The 17041-nt window shown below is 35.9% G+C and overlaps 1 protein-coding gene across 1 annotated transcript in view; it reads left to right on the top strand.

Moving 5' to 3' along the window:
- Positions 1 to 17041, top strand: part of PCDH11X (protocadherin 11 X-linked) — a 570208-nt gene that overhangs the window by 69971 nt on the left and 483196 nt on the right. Inside the window, 1 exon segment of the mRNA XM_028101529.2 lies at positions 6455 to 8974. Coding sequence (XP_027957330.2) covers positions 6455 to 8974 — 2520 coding nt within the window.

The raw sequence follows: 17041 nt of genomic DNA, 5'->3' as shown, positions 1-17041 counted from the left end.
CCAACTGAGCCACCCAGGCGCCCTCTCATTGGGGTTTTAATTTGTATTTCCCTGATGCCAAGTGATGTTGAGCATTTTTTCATGTGTCTGTTAGCCATTTGTATGTCTTCTTTGGAAAAATGTCTATTCATGTCTTTTGTCCATTTCTAGACTGGATTATTTGTTTTTTTGGTTGTTGAGTTTTATAGGTTCTTTATAGTCTCGGATACAAGCCCTTTATCTCAGACATCATTTGCAAATATCTTCTCCCATTCAGTAGGATGCCTTTTAGTTCTGTTGACTGTTTCCTTTGCTGTGCCAAAACTTTTTTTATCTTGAAGTCCCAATAGTTCATTTGTGCTTTTGTTTCCCTTGCCTCTAAGAGATGTGTCTTGCAAGAAGTTGCTGCAGTGAAGGTTGAAGACGTTGCTGCCTGTGTTGTACTCTAGGATTTTGATGGATTACCGTCTCATATTTAGGTCTTGCATCCATTTTGAATTTATATTTGTGTATGGTGTAAGAGAATAGTCCAGTTTCATTCTTTTGCATGTGGCTGTCCAATTTTCCCAACATCATTTATTGAAGAGACTGTGTTTTTTTCCATTGAATATTCTTTCCTGCTTTGTCAAAGATAGTTCCCATAGAGTTTAGGGTCCATTTCTTGGTTCTCTATTCTGTTCCATTGATCTATGTGTCTGTTTTTGTGCCAGTACCATGCTGTTTTGATGATCACATATTTGTAATATAGCTTGAAGTCAGACATTGTGATGCCCTCAGCTTTGGTTTTCTTTTTCGACATTCAATGGCTATTCAGGGTCTTTTCTGGTTCCATACAAATTTTAGGATTTTTGTTCCAGCTGTGTGAAAAATATTGATGGTATTTTGATAAGGATTGCATTGAAAGTGTAGACTGCAATGGGTAGCATAGACATTTTAACAATATGTGTTCTTCCAATCCATGAGCATGGAATGTTTTTCCATCTCTTTGTGTCTTCCTTAATTTATTTCATAAGCGTTCTGTACTTTTTAGAGAACAGATCCTTTACCTCTTTGGTTAGGTTTATTCCTAGGTATATTATGGTTTTTCTTGCTATTGTAAATGGAATCCATTCCTTAATTTCTCTTTCTTCAGTCACATTGTTAGTGTATAGAGATGCAACTGATTTCTATGCATTGATTTTGTATCCTGCCACATTGCTGAATTGCTGTATGAGTTCTAGCAATTTTGTGGTGGAGGCTTTTGGGTTTTCCACATAAAGTATCTTATCATCTGCAAAGAGTGAAAGTTTGACTTCTTCTTTGCCAACTTGAATGCCTTTTATTTCTTTTTGTTGTCTGATTGCTGAGGCTAGGACTTCTACTACTCTGTTGAACAATACTGGTGGCAGTTAACATCCTTGTCTTGATCCTGATGTTAAGGGAAAAGGTCTCAGCTTTTCCCCACTTAGAATGATATTCATTGTGGGCTTTCCATAGATGGCTTTTATGATACGGAGGTATGTTCCCTCTATCCCTAAACTTTGAAGAGTTTTAGTCAGGAAAGGATGCTACGTCTTGTCAAATGCTTTTTCTGCATCAAGTGAGAGGATCATATGGTTCTTGCCTTTTCTTTTATTAATGTGATCTATCATGTTGATTGATTTGTGAATGTTGAACCACCCTTGCATTCCAGGAATAAATCCCACTTGGTCATGGTGAATAATCCTTTTAATGCACTGTGGGATCCTATTGCCTAGTATTTTGGTGAGAATTTTGGCATCCGTGTTCGTCAGGGGTATTGGTCGCTAATTCTCCTTCTTGGCATCGTCTTTGTCTGATTTTGGGATCAAGATAATGCTGGCCTTATAGAACGTGTTTGGAAATTTTCTTTCCAATTCTATTTTTTAAAACAAGTTCAGTAGAATAGGTATTATTTCCTCTTTAAATATTTGATAGAATTCCTCTGGGAAACCATCTGGCCCTGGACTTTTGTTTTTTGGGAGGTTTTTGAATACTGTTTCAATGTCCTTTCCGATTATGCATCTTTTCAGGTTTTCTATTTCTTCCTGTTTCAGTTTTCATAGTTTATAAGTTTCCAGATTGCCTAATTTGTTGGCATATAGTTACTCATAGTATGTTATTATTATTGTCTGTATTTCCTTGGTGTTGGTTATGATCTCTCCCCTTTCATTCATGATTTTATTAATTTGGGTCCTTTCTATTTTCTTTTGGAGAAGTCTGGCTAGAGGTTTATCTATCTTCTTAATTCTTTCAAAAAAACAGCTTCTAGTTTCATTGATCTGTTCTGCTGTTCTTCTGGTTTCTATTTAGTTGATTTCTGCTCTAATATTTATTATTTTTCTTCTCCTGTTCAGTTTAGGCTTTATTTGCTGTTCTTTCTCCCACTCCTTTAGGTGTAAGATTAGCTTGTGTATTTGAGACTTTTCTAGTTTCTTGAGAAAGGCTTGTATTCCAATGTACTTCTCTCTTAGACTGCCTTTGCTGCATCCCAAAGGTTTTAAATAGTTGTGTTTTCATTTTCATTTGTTTCCATGAATTTTTAAAAATTCTTCTTTAATTTTCTGGTTGACCTATTCATTCTTTATTAGGATGCTTTTTAACCTCCAAGTGTTTCAGTTCCTTCCAAATTTCCTCTTGTGATTGAGTTCAAGTTTCAAAGCATTGTGGTCTGAACATATGCAAGGAATAATCTCAATCTTTTGGTACTGGTTGAGACTTGATTTGTGACCCAGTATGTGATATATTTTGGAGAAAGTTCCATGTGCACTCGAGAATGAGTATTCTGTTGTTTTAAGAGGGAATGTTCTGTATATTTTATCTTTGACATCTATCTAATACAGTGTGTCTTTCAAAGCCCTTGTTTCCTTGTTGATCTTCTGCTTAAATGATCTGTCCATTTCTGTGAGTTGGATGTTGAAGTCCCCTACTATTTATGTATTATTATCAATGTGTTTATTTACTTTGGCTCTTAATTGGTTTATATAATTGGCTGCTCCCATGTTGGGGGCATAAATATTTACAATTGTTATATCTTCTTGCTGGATAGACCCTTTAAGTATGATATAGTGTCCCTCTACATCTCTTATCGCATTCTTTGGTTTAAAATCTAATTTTTCTGATATGTGGATTGCTACCCTTGCTTTCTCTTGAGGTCCATTAGTTGGTAAATTGTTCTCCACCCCCTCACTTTCATTCTGGAGGTGTCTTTAGGTGTAAAATGAATCTCTTGTAGAGAACATATTGATGGGTCTTGCTTTTTTTTCCAATCTGTTGCTCTGTACCTTTTGATGGGAGTATTCAGCCCATTTACATCCAGAGTAACTATTGGAAGATATGAATTTAGTGCAATTGTATTGCCTATAATGTCCCTCTTTCTGTAATTTTCTCTATTTCTCTCTGGTCTATGTTACTCTTGGGCTCTTTCTTTGGTTACAGGATCCCCCTTAATATTTCTTGCAGTGCTAGCTTAGTGGTCACATATTCTTTCAGTTTCTGTCTGTACTGGAAGCCCTTTATCTCTCCTTGCATTCTGAATGACAGTCTTGCTGTGTATGTATTCTTGGCTTCATAGTTTTCTCATTTAGTATTCTGAATATATCATGACAGCCCTTTCTGGCTTACCAGGTTTCTGTGGATAGGTCTGATGCTAATCTGATGTCCCTCTATCTGTATGTAAGGAGCCTTTTGTCTCAAGCTACTTTCAGGATTTTCTCTTTCTCTAAAATTTGTAAGCTTCATTATTATGTTGGGGTGTTGACATATTTTTATTGATTTTTGGGAGGCATCCTCTCTACCTCTTTGACTTGAATGCTTGTTTCCTTTCCCAGATTAGGGAAGTTCTCAGCCATTATTTGCTCAAATATACCTTCTGGCTCTTTCTTTCTCTCTTTCTTCACCCTCAGGCACCCCAGTAATTCTGACATTGGTATGTTTCATGGCATTATTAATTTCTTGAATCCTTTTCTCATGAGTTATTACTTGTTTTTCTTTATTTTCCTCAACTTCCTTTCTTTTCTTAAGCCTGTCTTCTAGATCACTTACTCTCTCTTCTGCTTCATTAACCCTAGCTGTTAGAGTATCTAATTTAGACTGCATCTCAGTGCATATTTTTTAAAAAAATATTTATTCATTTTATTTGAGAGAGAGACAGAGCATGAGCACAATTTGGGGGAAGAGCAGAAGGAAAGGGAGAAGCAGACTTCCTGCTGAGCAGGGAGCCTGATGTGGGGCTCAGTCCCAGGACTCCAGGATCATGACCTGAGCCAGAAGCAGATGCTTAACCGACTGAGCCACCCAGGCACACCACAGTTAGTGCATTTTAAATTTCAGCCTGATTAGATCTCATTTGTTCACTAAGAGATACTCTACTGTCTTTTATGCTTTTTTCAAGCCCAGGTATTAACTTTATTATTGTTATCCTGAATTCCATCTCTGACTTTTTACTTATATCCATATCAACTGGATCTGTGGCAGAGAACATTACCTCTTGTTCTTTCTTTTGTTGTGAATTCCTCCTTCTAGTTATCTTGCCCAGAGAAGAAGGGATGAGCTCATGAACTGAATCAAAAATAACCACATTCCAAGCAAAATACACACTAGACAAATCTGAAGCATTCAGAAACCAAAACAGATAAGCAAAATAAAACAAAACAACCAAAAGGGCGGGGGAAGAATATAATCTCACAGGGTGGACAAAACACAATGATCCACTTGTTCCTGAGTGAATTTTGGTCTCTGTGTTAGAATACTCTAAATCCCAAAATTGCAAAGAAAGCAAAACTTACATATTTACAAAATTAAAATTGAATAAAGTGAAAAAAGGCCAGAATGAAACATACATCTAAAAAGTATAGATGTAAAAAATAAATGTTAAAAAGCAACTTAAAAACAAATCATTGATAAAATAAGAAACTAGTTGAAAAGGGAAAAAAGGGGGAAAAAAGGAAAAGAAAAATTTTGGACTGAAAGATAAATGAATCACGAGAAAAAAAACCTCGAGTTCTATATACTCGAGGAGTTTTACAGTTTTATGGGATCCATAAGCAAGTTGTGTACCTGTTCTTCCAATTGGTCTTCTGAGGGAGGAGCCTGCTATGCTGCTTCTCAGGTGTCTTTGCCTATGCAGAGTTGCACCTCCCCTTGCCAGGGGGCTGGTCCTCTGTGTGGTTTTTGTTCCCTGAAGGCTTTCCGTGCCTCTTTAGATGATCAAATTAAAGATGGCCCTGGGCTGACCTCCAGCTCCAGAGCCAAAAGTTCACAGTCCTCCCTCTTCAATAAAACCTCTGGTATCAACAGTGTTCACTTTGGTGTGTACTAAACTCCAAAGACTCTTTCAGTGTGTGCCCACAGTGTTCCTCCTGGGGGGAAATCCGAGGGTCCTGTGTTCCTGCCCTTTGTTGTGCCCTGACGCTGAGAGTGGTCACAGGATCATGCATGTACCTGCTCCACCGCTCCTGGGGGATGGCTGAATGTCACCATACTGTCATTTATGGGCCTGCCACCCTGAAACTATTGCCTGGTTGTGGGCACACCCGTTCTGCCCTCCTGGAGGATGACAGTGGTCTGCACAGTCCAGTCCTTTGCAGGGTTCCCAGGCAGCAAGCGGTCGCTTGATGGCCTAGTTTGCAGTTTATGGTGGCCAGAGCTAGGAGTCCCCTCCTGGACTCACTGACCATAACCAGTTTCCCCACTCCACTGCTTGGGCATTCTATCGACTCAGGCATCCCCATTAGTTCTATGACTTCTAGGATCCTGAGACCACACTGACCCACCTAGAATTCTGTCCTTTCAATCCCCTGAGCCCCTTCAGACAGGGATGTCTCTCACTGGAGCAGATTTCTAAGGGTTCTAAATTTATCCTCCAAGGCTGTATCACTTTCTAGTAGCCAGATTATGGAGGCTCCCTCCCCCCTCTGTTTATCTCTTGATATCTCCCCTCAGATTCACGTCTCCACACCTCCCGCCTTGCAAAAAGCAGGGGATTTTCTAACTGTAGAGTTCCAGATATTTTTTTCTTACATCTCAGGCTGAGTTCATGGGTGTTCAGAATAGCTTGATAGTTATCTAGTTAAATTCAAGGGTCCAGATGAAATGAGGTACCCTACTCTACAGCCATCTTGCCTCAGTTAATTCACTCATAACTGAATTCACCATGTGAAACACTGACAACTCTTTATACTTTTTCATTTTGTAGACTTTAATACATTATATAAGTGAGTTACACTTATTACCATAAAATGCCATGAACTGAAAAGCTCTCAGACCATCTTAAAGCACAACTCTCTAATTTTGCAAATGCATGGAGAAGCTAAGCAACTTGTTTGTGGTCACAATACTAGTTACAGACACATTTGGGACTTAGAACTTAAGTCTTCTGACACCTATTTCTGAGCTGATCCTCTGTCATGTGGCTTCAACAGATTGAACACTGGTCTCATTACATAAGTTAAAATATGTTTCATTGTATGTTTTCTAGGGTCAAAGTATTTTTGGACTTGATGTCATTGAAACACCAGAAGGGGACAAGATGCCACAACTGGTTGTTCAAAAGGAGTTAGATAGAGAAGAGAAGGATACATATATAATGAAAGTAAAGGTTGAAGATGGTGGCTTTCCTCAAAGATCAAGTACTGCTATTTTGCAAATAATTGTTGCTGACACAAATGACAACAGCCCAGTCTTCAAGGAGGATGGGATTGAAGTCAATATACCAGAAAATGCTCCTGTAGGTACTTCAGTGACACAACTCCATGCCACAGATGCTGACATAGGTGAAAATGCCAAGATTCACTTCTATTTCAGCAATCTAGTCTCCAACATCGCCAAGAGGCTATTTCACCTCAACACCACCACTGGACTTATCACAATCAAACAACCACTGGATAGGGAGGAATCACCAAACCACAAGTTACTGGTTTTGGCAAGTGATGGTGGATTGATGCCAGCAAGAGCAATGGTTCTAGTAAATGTTACAGATATCAATGATAATGCCCCATCAATTGACATAAGATACATCATTAATCCAATCAATGGCACTGTGGTTCTTTCAGAAAATGCTCCACTTAACACCAAAATTGCTCTCATAACTGTGACAGATAAAGATGCTGACCATAATGGCATGGTGACATGCTTCACAGATCATGAAGTCCCTTTCAGATTAAGGCCAGTATTCAGTAATCAGTTCCTCCTGGAGACTGCTGCATATCTTGACTATGAGTCCACAAGAGAATATGCCATTAAATTACTAGCTGCAGATGCTGGCAAACCTCCTTTGAATCAATCATCCATGCTCCTTGTCAAAGTGAAGGATGAAAATGACAATGCTCCTGTTTTCACCCAGCCTTTCATAAGTCTTTCTCTTCCTGAGAATAACTCTCCTGGCACCAAGTTGACAAAAATAAGTGCAATGGATGCGGACAGTGGGCACAATGCTGAGATCAATTATCTGCTAAGTGTTGATGCTCCATCTGAATTCAGCCTAGATCGTCATACAGGCATTCTGACTGCAGTGAAGAAACTGGATAGAGAAAAACGGGAAAAATATTCTTTCACAGTTCTGGCAAAAGATAATGGGATGCCATCATTAATAACCAATGCCACAGTTTTAGTGACCATTCTTGATCAGAATGACAACAGTCCAATTTTTACTCACAATGAGTACAACTTCTATGTTCCAGAAAACCTTCCAAGACATGGCACGGTAGGACTGATCACTGTAACTGATCCGGATTATGGAGAAAATTCTGCAGTCACTCTCTCCATTTTAAATGTGAATGATGACTTCACCATTGATCCACAGTCTGGTGTTATCCAACCAAATATTTCATTTGACAGAGAAAAACAAGAATCTTATACTTTCTATGTAAAGGCTGAGGATGGTGGTAAGGTATCACATTCTTCAACTGCCAAAGTGACCATAAATGTGGTGGATGTCAATGACAACAAACCAGTTTTCATTGTCCCTTCTTCCAATAACTCCTATGAATTGGTTCTACCATCCACTAATCCAGGCACAGTGGTCTTCACAGTACTTGCTGTTGACAATGATACTGGCATGAATGCAGAGCTTCGTTACAGCATTGTAGGAGGAAACACAAGAAGTTTGTTTATAATTGACCAAACAACAGGCAACATCACACTAACAGAGAAATGTGTTGTTACAGACCTTGGTTTACACAGATTGATGGTTAAAGCTAAGGACTTAGGACATCCTGAATCTCTCTTCAATGTCGTTATTGTTAATCTATTTGTGAATGAATCAGTGACCAATGCTACATGGATTCATGAACTGGTGCACAGAAACATTGAAACACCAGTGACCCCAAATATTGAGACAACTGATGCATCCTCACCCACCAGTGACTATGTCAAGATCATGGTTGCTATTATTGCTGGCACCATAACTGTCATCCTTGTTATTTTCATTACTGCTGTAGCAAGATGCCATCAATTGCCACACATTAAGGCTGCTCAGAAAAACAAGCAGAATTCTGAATGGGTTACTCCAAACCCAGAAAACAGGCAGATGATAATGATGATGATGAAGAAGAAGAAGAAGAAGAAGAAAAAGAAGAAGAAGAAAAAGAAGCATACCCCTAAGAACTTGCTGCTTAACTTTGTCACTATTGAAGAAACTAAAGCAGATGATGCTGACAGTGATGGAAACAGCATCACACTAGACCTTCCCATTGAGCTGGAAGAAAAAAACATCGGCAAGTACAACTGGGGCACTATACCTACTACCTTCAAGCCTGACAGCCCTGATTTGGCCAGGCACTACAAATCTGCCTCTCCACAGCCTGCCTTCCATATCCAGCCTGAAACTCCCCTGAATACAAAGCACCAAATCATCCAGGAACTGCCACTTGATAACACCTTTGTGGCCTGTGATTCCATCTCTAAGTGTTCTTCCAGCAGTTCTGATCCTTACAATGTTTCTGAGTGCAGCTATTCAGCGACAACTTTCAAAACTCCTGTGTCTGTACACATTAGACCGGTAGGTAATCCAAGTTCTAAATAATCTTTTTAACTTTATTTTATTTTTTTAAATTATTTTCAGCTGAAGTAGAACTTTATAGAATCTATTGTATTGACTCCAACAATCAAAATGATTATATTCTGCAGAAGTATCAAAATAAATATATGGTTTCATTTTAAGTTTGGTAGAAAATCATGGTAAAATTACTCTTGATGGTAGGAAAATTTGGTGCTGAATGATGACTATAACAGGGGAAGTGTTGTCTGCAGATGGAAGTATGACACAACTTGCTAGAGAATATACTTGAAAGACCTTAGAATAAAGGTCCTGGCTCTGTCTTCAGTATCATTATGTGCATGAGGATCAAAACAGTCAGGGCTAGATATATCACAGTAAAGCTTTTTAGAATCTGGTAAGAAGGTCTTGGTGTTTAATGGAGTTGAGAATCCCAGCTTCACTTGGGAAAAACTGTGTCTGCTCAGGAAAATAAAATAGCATCAATATATCCTCCTTACCCATATGCTCCCAAACTGCCACAATGAAAAGAGAATGTTATTTTTAGATTAGGAACCCACCTTTATTCTGTTTCATAAAATCTTTATTTACACAATGTAACAAGAATAAGATTAGAAAAATAAAGACATGCTGTTCATTTTTATATTCAAGCCAAAACATGAAATATATATGAGATCTCTATTTTGGACATCCATTTAAGTATTTGCATATTTGTGTAAGGTATTGAAAGCCCTCCAGGAGATATTCTTAAAAGATAATGACTTTTGGATAAGGAAATATGTTTGCTTTCTTTAATGGGCCTGAAGGAAAGTATGGGCATATTAAGACCCAAGAAATGTATGTATAATAATTTAAAACCCAATAAACTTATGAAAACAAGAGCTTATACAGTGATTTCTCTCTGTATTCTGTGGAGAAATGATTACAAATTTATCTAGAAATTCATAAGTAAATTAAATGATTTAAGTATGGTTACTTCTTTAATAAAGTCAAGAAATAGAATTTATCTACATCTTTTGAAATTATGTCACATGTTGATTTTATTGTTTTGTCTGTGTTATGTTTAAAAAAGATCTTCATCTCAGTTTCAGTGAATAAAGTCTTTTGAAAACCTATTCAGGCTTAATAAAATGGTTGTAATGTTGAAGTCAAACTGGGTATCTTCTCACCAAAGTTAGAAATACTAAAGAAATCTATCAGAATTCAAAATAACAATGAAGATAATAATTTACCATAATTTAGGAAATGGTTTTAAGAATCAAAGTCATTCAAGAATATGCATATTTAAATTATACAATAACATTATCCATTCTTAATCACACAGTGAAAGTAAGATATCACTCCAGTTGTGGGTGCATTTTTGTTACAATAAGTCCATAATTATGCTATTGCAGACAGTAAAATAGAACCCTATTCTTTGTATACAGAGTTCTGTTATGCTTTGAATGAGTTTACAAGGTACAAGGTGTGAGATGCCTAACATCTCCTCAAGGTTTGTTTTTGTTTATATGTAATCATTTATAAAGGTGCTATCATTTTCTAATTTTACTGCTATTATTTTATTTATTATAAACATTTCTCAACAGGAAATTATTTTTTATGAACAACAATTTGTGTGTTGTCTATCTTGTGTGTGTGTGTGTGTGTGTGTGTGTGTGTGTTGTGTATCTTAATAACACTTTCCCCTGGACTAAATTTGTGGCTCACTTAAAAATGTATACAAAGGGGGGGGTGGTTTGTGAATTACATTAGCAGATTATCATTTGTGTTAGATTGGCTCATGAAGTTTGTTAAAAGAGTAAATTCTGGTTTCAACAGTTTTTGAAGGCATGGAGATGTTTTATGGGTTAGATTTATTAGACTTGAGAATATAAATGTACAGTAAGCAAGGCATAAATGAAGAAAATATTGAAATATTTTCCAAATATCTTCCTCTTTTCATTTGTATTTTTTGATATTTTGTAATTCTTAAAAAGTCAAATAAATTAACTTTTTCCACAATGACATTTTCTTTTATTTAGCTAAGAGATCTTTTCCTAAACACAGGACAAGTAACTTCATGAGACAGGCAAAATATGAAAAGTGAATGTTAATTAGAATAAGTTCTTGGTTATCACTAGGTTTTTCTTAGCTAAAAGGACCATCCTACAATCAATTTTCAGATGACTTATTTTATTTTTTCACATCTTAAAAAAATAGATAAATTATATATTTTCTGTCATTGGTTCACATTACTAAATTACTATATATCTGCTGGACATGAATTGATGAAATTAGGCAAATTAATATAATATTAGAAATAATTTGATTCTTATATTTTGTGCTACATTTGCAATATTCTTTAATCTTTCTATATATTCTTCAATTTCTGATTAATGCCAGGAGAGGCATCTTATATTTACTGATGTTGCAGAACACTAAGATAAGTGAGAACTGAAGAAGAATATATGTATTTAAAACTTTCAATATAGTAGGTGTGTTCTTTTTAAAGAGACATCACACAAAATGGGGAAAAGTGTCAACCAACACAACAAAAATTCATTGTTCCTTAAGGAAATTGTGACAATGAAATAAAATATTATTGTTAGCAGAGGGCAAAACTGTTCCAATTGATTTTAAACAAAGTATAAAATACATTTTCAAAAGGAGACTTTGGGATGATATTTACATTTAGCTCATTATTCACCTAAATAGAAAATGAAAGTAAAGAAATGAAATGGTTGTAGTAGGCTGTAATATATAAGAAGATTTAGCAGAAATTTCATGTTTTCAACAGGGAATCAAATATTTTCTATAATTATTTTGGCTCAGATGTTCTGAAAAATGATAGAATATTCATTAGAAATATATCTGTTTGGGGGCACCTGGGGGGTTCAGTTGTTAATCATTTGTCTTCGGCTCAGGTCATGATCCCAGGGTCCTGGGATCGAGCCCCGCATCAGGCTCCCTGCTCCACGGGAAGCCTGCTTCTCCCTCTCCCACTCCCCCTGCTTGTGTTCCTGTTCTCACTATCTCTCTCTCTGTCAAATAAATAAATAAAATCTTTAAAAAAATTGAATTTAGAGTCAGTCAACCAGCAACCACTATTTTGTACAATATTTACTAATATATTTGTTTCAACACAAAATAATACTGCCTCATTTTGTTATTTTATTGCCTGCACTCATCACTGTTCAATTACATGGTGTAATTTTGTATCTACATAGGCATGATATGAAGCCTGATCTCAAAAGAAATGACATAGGAAAAGCAGATCTTAAGAAACCTTACATGAAATTAATCCACACACTGTAAATGCTTCCTATATGTGCTCTTATGTAATAGACAAGTTGTTTTAGATTTTTTTTGTAGCTTAGTTTTTGTCTACTTTAAATATTATATAGATTTAAGTATTTAGCATATTCAAAGCTGCTGTGATAACATAAAGTTTTGTGTGTTGTGTATAATTACTATTTTTTATTTTTTATTATGTTATGTTAATCACCATACATTACATCATTAGTTTTTGATGTAGTGTTCCATGATTCATTGTTTGCATATAACACCCAGTGCTCCTCCATGCAGAACGTGCCTTTTTAAAGAGAACTATTGAGCAATTATTTCTTCATGTATTATGTTTGTTCCTACATTATTTCTGGGGTTTTATGTGGTATTTGAAATAGACATAAAATTCTAGGTTAGTCATAAACTTTTATTTTTATTGCACATGCAGTATACCTTCATTGTAAAAAAAATAAAGAAAATTGTAGATGTATTTATGTGAAGAATTATTTAATTGTTTTTATTTGAAGCTATATTAGTAAGTTTTTCTTTATAACTTAGTAATTTTGTTAAAGTTTCTATAACTTTTGGAAGTGCACTTTAAAATTACAAAATTATTTTCTTCTTTTTATTTTATAAATTATACATGCAGGATTTTTTTACATATAGTGGTAATTCACTGATTTATTACATATATTATTTATTTCTATAGATGAATTATTGGACAAATTGATGTAATAGTAGTTTGATTAGTTAATAGTGTAATACAGAGGCACACTATATATTACCACCACAAGACTAACCTCCACTCACTGAAAATACCAAGTTTGATGAAAAAAAATTTTTTAAAGATTTATTTATTTTAAATAGAGAGAGAGCACAGGGAAGAGGAACAGAGAGAGAGGGAGAGAGAGTCTGAAGCCGACTCCATGCTGAGAGTGGAGCCCAATGCAGGGCTTGATCTCATAAGCCCTGAGGTCACAACCCTTTAAAATTAAAAAGAATGCCATCTAAATATCTTCTTCTTCTTTTTTTTTCCATCGAAATTTCTGCCAAAAGTTCCCTTAGAACAACCAAGTTAGGGGTGCCTGGGTGGCTCAGTGTTAAGTGTCTGCCTTCGGCTCAGGTAATGATCCCAGGGTCCTGGAATCAAGTCCCGCATTGGGCTCCCTGCTCAGCAGGAAGCCTACTTCTTCCTCTCCCACTCCACCTGCTTGTGTTCCCTCTCTCACTGTCTTCTCTTTCTGTCAAATAAATAAAAAATCTTAAAAAAAAGAACAACCAATTTATTTAATCATTACTAGGAATTATAATCAACTTTTACTCTTTTCCTATTCAAGCTAATCTCAATCCAAATTGCTTTAAACTCTCCTTTTTAAGTGGTTAAGTATATTGGATTATCCACATATACAGATACTATTCATGTAGGAGTAAAATTTTTTTGTCAAGGAAAATAAAATCACATTGCATTAGGTTTCAGGTAGTCAAAATAATGTAATAGTGAAAAAGAAGTATTTCAATGGACATTCTAGAGACATTTGCACTTTTCCCCCTGTTCTGGAGTATTAAATGTATTAATTATTTGTTTACATACTTCATAGAAATGCTATTCTTTTGACATACAGTTAATAAGAAGGACTTCCACTTTTTTGTCTTAATACTTGAAAAACATGAGACAAAACAATGCTTTCATTAGATACACTATTAGAAAAATATTTATGTAATACTACTTTTACTCTATTTCATGGTAGTCAGAAGTAAATGAATATGCAACTCTGGTGAAAAATATCATTTTTCACAGTCCATAAAATGAACTTTAAAACGTATTTACTTGTTTTATTACATATCAATTCGAAACACTGACGCCTTACACAAAAGTATTTCCAGTAATTGAAGCACAAATAGCTGTTCAGTGTCACAACCTTGAAGTAATTAAGAATTTAAAAATAAAATCTGACCAGCTCTTTAGGTATGTAAACACAGACCTAGTGTCATATTTATTTTTTAGAGGTATTATTTATTTTAGAGAGAGAGAAAAAGAGAGAGAGAGAGAGGGGGAGAGAGAGCACACGAACAGGGGAAGGAGCAAAGGGAGAGGGAGATAATCTCCAGCAGAATCCACGCTGAGCACAGAGCTCAACGTGGGGCTGGTCCCACAACTCTGAGACCATGACAGCCAAAACCAAGAGTTGGATGCTTACTCTACTGAGTCAACCAGGCGACACTAGTCCCCTATTTAAAGTGGGGGAAAAAAAACACAGAAAACCAAAATTGCATGGACTCTGGAAAATTAACTTATGAGTTCCTTAATTAGAGATTATATTTCATTATTGATTTTATTCTTTTGATCACACCATTCAAAACTTTATATTGGGTGCATTTTGCAGAAAACTGTATATATTATTTATACTGTTCAGAATGCATAATATTTTTTCACACAAATACAGTTATTCAAGAGAAGGTACAGGGTTCTCTTCCAGATAAGTATGGCGGCTTTGAAAATGTACCAAAACATCTGGATGTAAAATAGAATTTAAACATGGGGAACTTTTGTCTACCTGGCAAATTTGTTTGAATTCATAAAGACAAAGACTTTATGTAATACTACAGAAAAAACATAATTGTTTCATTTTACATAGAAACAAATAATTTGACGATTTATAATTATCATTATATGATACTTTTAACATTTAACAACAAAGTTCCACATGGAACTACAATTCAACTTTACATATATAAATTTTAAATATCTATGGAGCTATGCACACATTTATTTCAAAAGTCACACGATTTATAGAAACAAGGAGAAATGTAAAATTGACTTTTAAGTGTGATCATTGAAAGATAGACACATCAAAGTCTAGAAATTAATATACCTAATTGTGTGTTTAGAGGAATTTTTTTTAATTTGATTTTTAAGTTATTCCAATATAGTGGGATTAAAATGGGTTAATATATAATAAATACAGATATGTTGGCATTTATGTGTATATATTTATGTGTTATTTTGTTTTATTTAAATTCAAGTTAGTTAATTTATAGTGTATTATTAATTTCAGGGTAGAATTTAGTGACTCATCCATTGGATATAATGCCCAAGTACCCTCTTTAACGCCAATCACACAATTATCCCATCCCCCAACCCCCTTCTGTCCAGCAACCATCAGTTTATGCTCTATAGTCAAGAGTCTCTCATGGTTTCTCTCCCTCTCTAATTTTGACCTATTTTATTTTTCCTTCCCTTCTCCTATGCTCATCAGTTTTGTTTCTTAAATTCCACATATGAGTGAAATCATATTGTATTTGTCTTACTCTGACAGACTTATTTAACTTAGCATGATGCACTCTAGTTCCATCTACATGGTAGCCAATGGAAAGATTTAATTCTTTTTGATGGCTGAGTAATATTCAATTGTATATAAATACCACTCTTCTTTATCCATTCATCCATTGATGGGCATCTGGGCTCTTTCCATACTTTGACTATTGTGGACATTGCTGCATTAGGGTGCATGTGCCCCTTCAAATCACTATGTTTGTATCCTTTGGAAAAATACCTCGTAGTGCAATTGCTGGGTCATAGGGCAGTTCTAATTTTTAACATTTTAAGGAACCTCCATACTGTTTTCCAGAGTGGCTGTACCAGCTTGCATTCTCACCAACAGTATAAGAAGGTTTCCTTTTCTCCACATCTTCACCAACATTTGAGTTGTTCATTTTAGCCGTTCTGATTGGTATGAGATGGTATCTCATTGTGATTTTGATTTGTATTTCCCTGATGCCAGGTGATGTTGAGCATTTTTTCATGTGTCTGTTAGTCATTTCTAATGTCTTCTTTTAAGAAATATCTGTTCATAAATGTAGGGACCCGAAGGGGTACGTGCAACCCAATGTTTATAGCAGCAATGTCCACAATAGCCAAACTGTGGAAAGAGCCAAGATGTCCATCGACAGATGAATGGATAAAGAAGATGTGGTATATATACACAATGGAATATTATGCAGCCATCAAAAGGAATGAGATCTTGCCATTTGCAACGACGTGGGTGGAACTGGAGGGTGTTATGCTGAGGGAAATAAGTCAATCAGAGAAAGACATGTATCATATGACCTCACTGATATGAGGAATTCTTAATCTCAGGAACAAACTGAGGGTTGCTGGAGTGGTCGGGGATGGGAGGGATGGGGTGGCTGGGTGATAGACATTGGGGAAGATATGTGCTATGGTGAGCGCTGTGAATTGTGTAAGACTGTTGAATCACAGATCTGTACTTCTGAAACAAATAACGCAACATATTTTAAGAAAAAAAAAGAAAAAGAAGAAGATAGCAGGAGAGGAAGAATGAAGGGGAGCAAGTCAGAGGGGGAGACGAACCAGGAGAGATGATGGACTCTGAAAAACAAACTGAGGTTTCTAGAGGGGAGGAGGGTAGGGGGATGGGTTAGCCTGGTGATGGGTATTAAAGAGGGCACATTCTGCATGGAGCACTGGGTGTTATGAACAAACAATGAATCATGGAACACTACACCAAAACAAATTATGTAATATATGGTGATTAACATAACAATAAAAAATTAAAAAAAAGAAATATCTGTTCATGTATTCTACCCATTGCTTGACTGTTTGTGTGTGTGTGTGTGTGTGTGTGTGTGTGTGTGTGTGTGTGTGTGTGTGTGTGTGTCTGTTGAGCTTAAGTTCCTTATAGATTTTGGATACCAGCCCTACAGCCAATATATCCTTTGCAAATATCTTCTCCCATTCAGTAGGTTGCTTTTTAGTTTTGTTGATTGTTTCCTTTGCTGTGCAAA

This window comes from Eumetopias jubatus, unplaced genomic scaffold (assembly GCF_037043125.1).
Source record: "Eumetopias jubatus isolate StellerSeaLion01/CBP00866 unplaced genomic scaffold, mEumJub1_p1.0 scaffold_11, whole genome shotgun sequence".
NCBI classification, from domain to species: Eukaryota; Metazoa; Chordata; class Mammalia; order Carnivora; family Otariidae; genus Eumetopias; species Eumetopias jubatus.
This window is presented reverse-complemented; position numbering and strand designations above follow the sequence as displayed.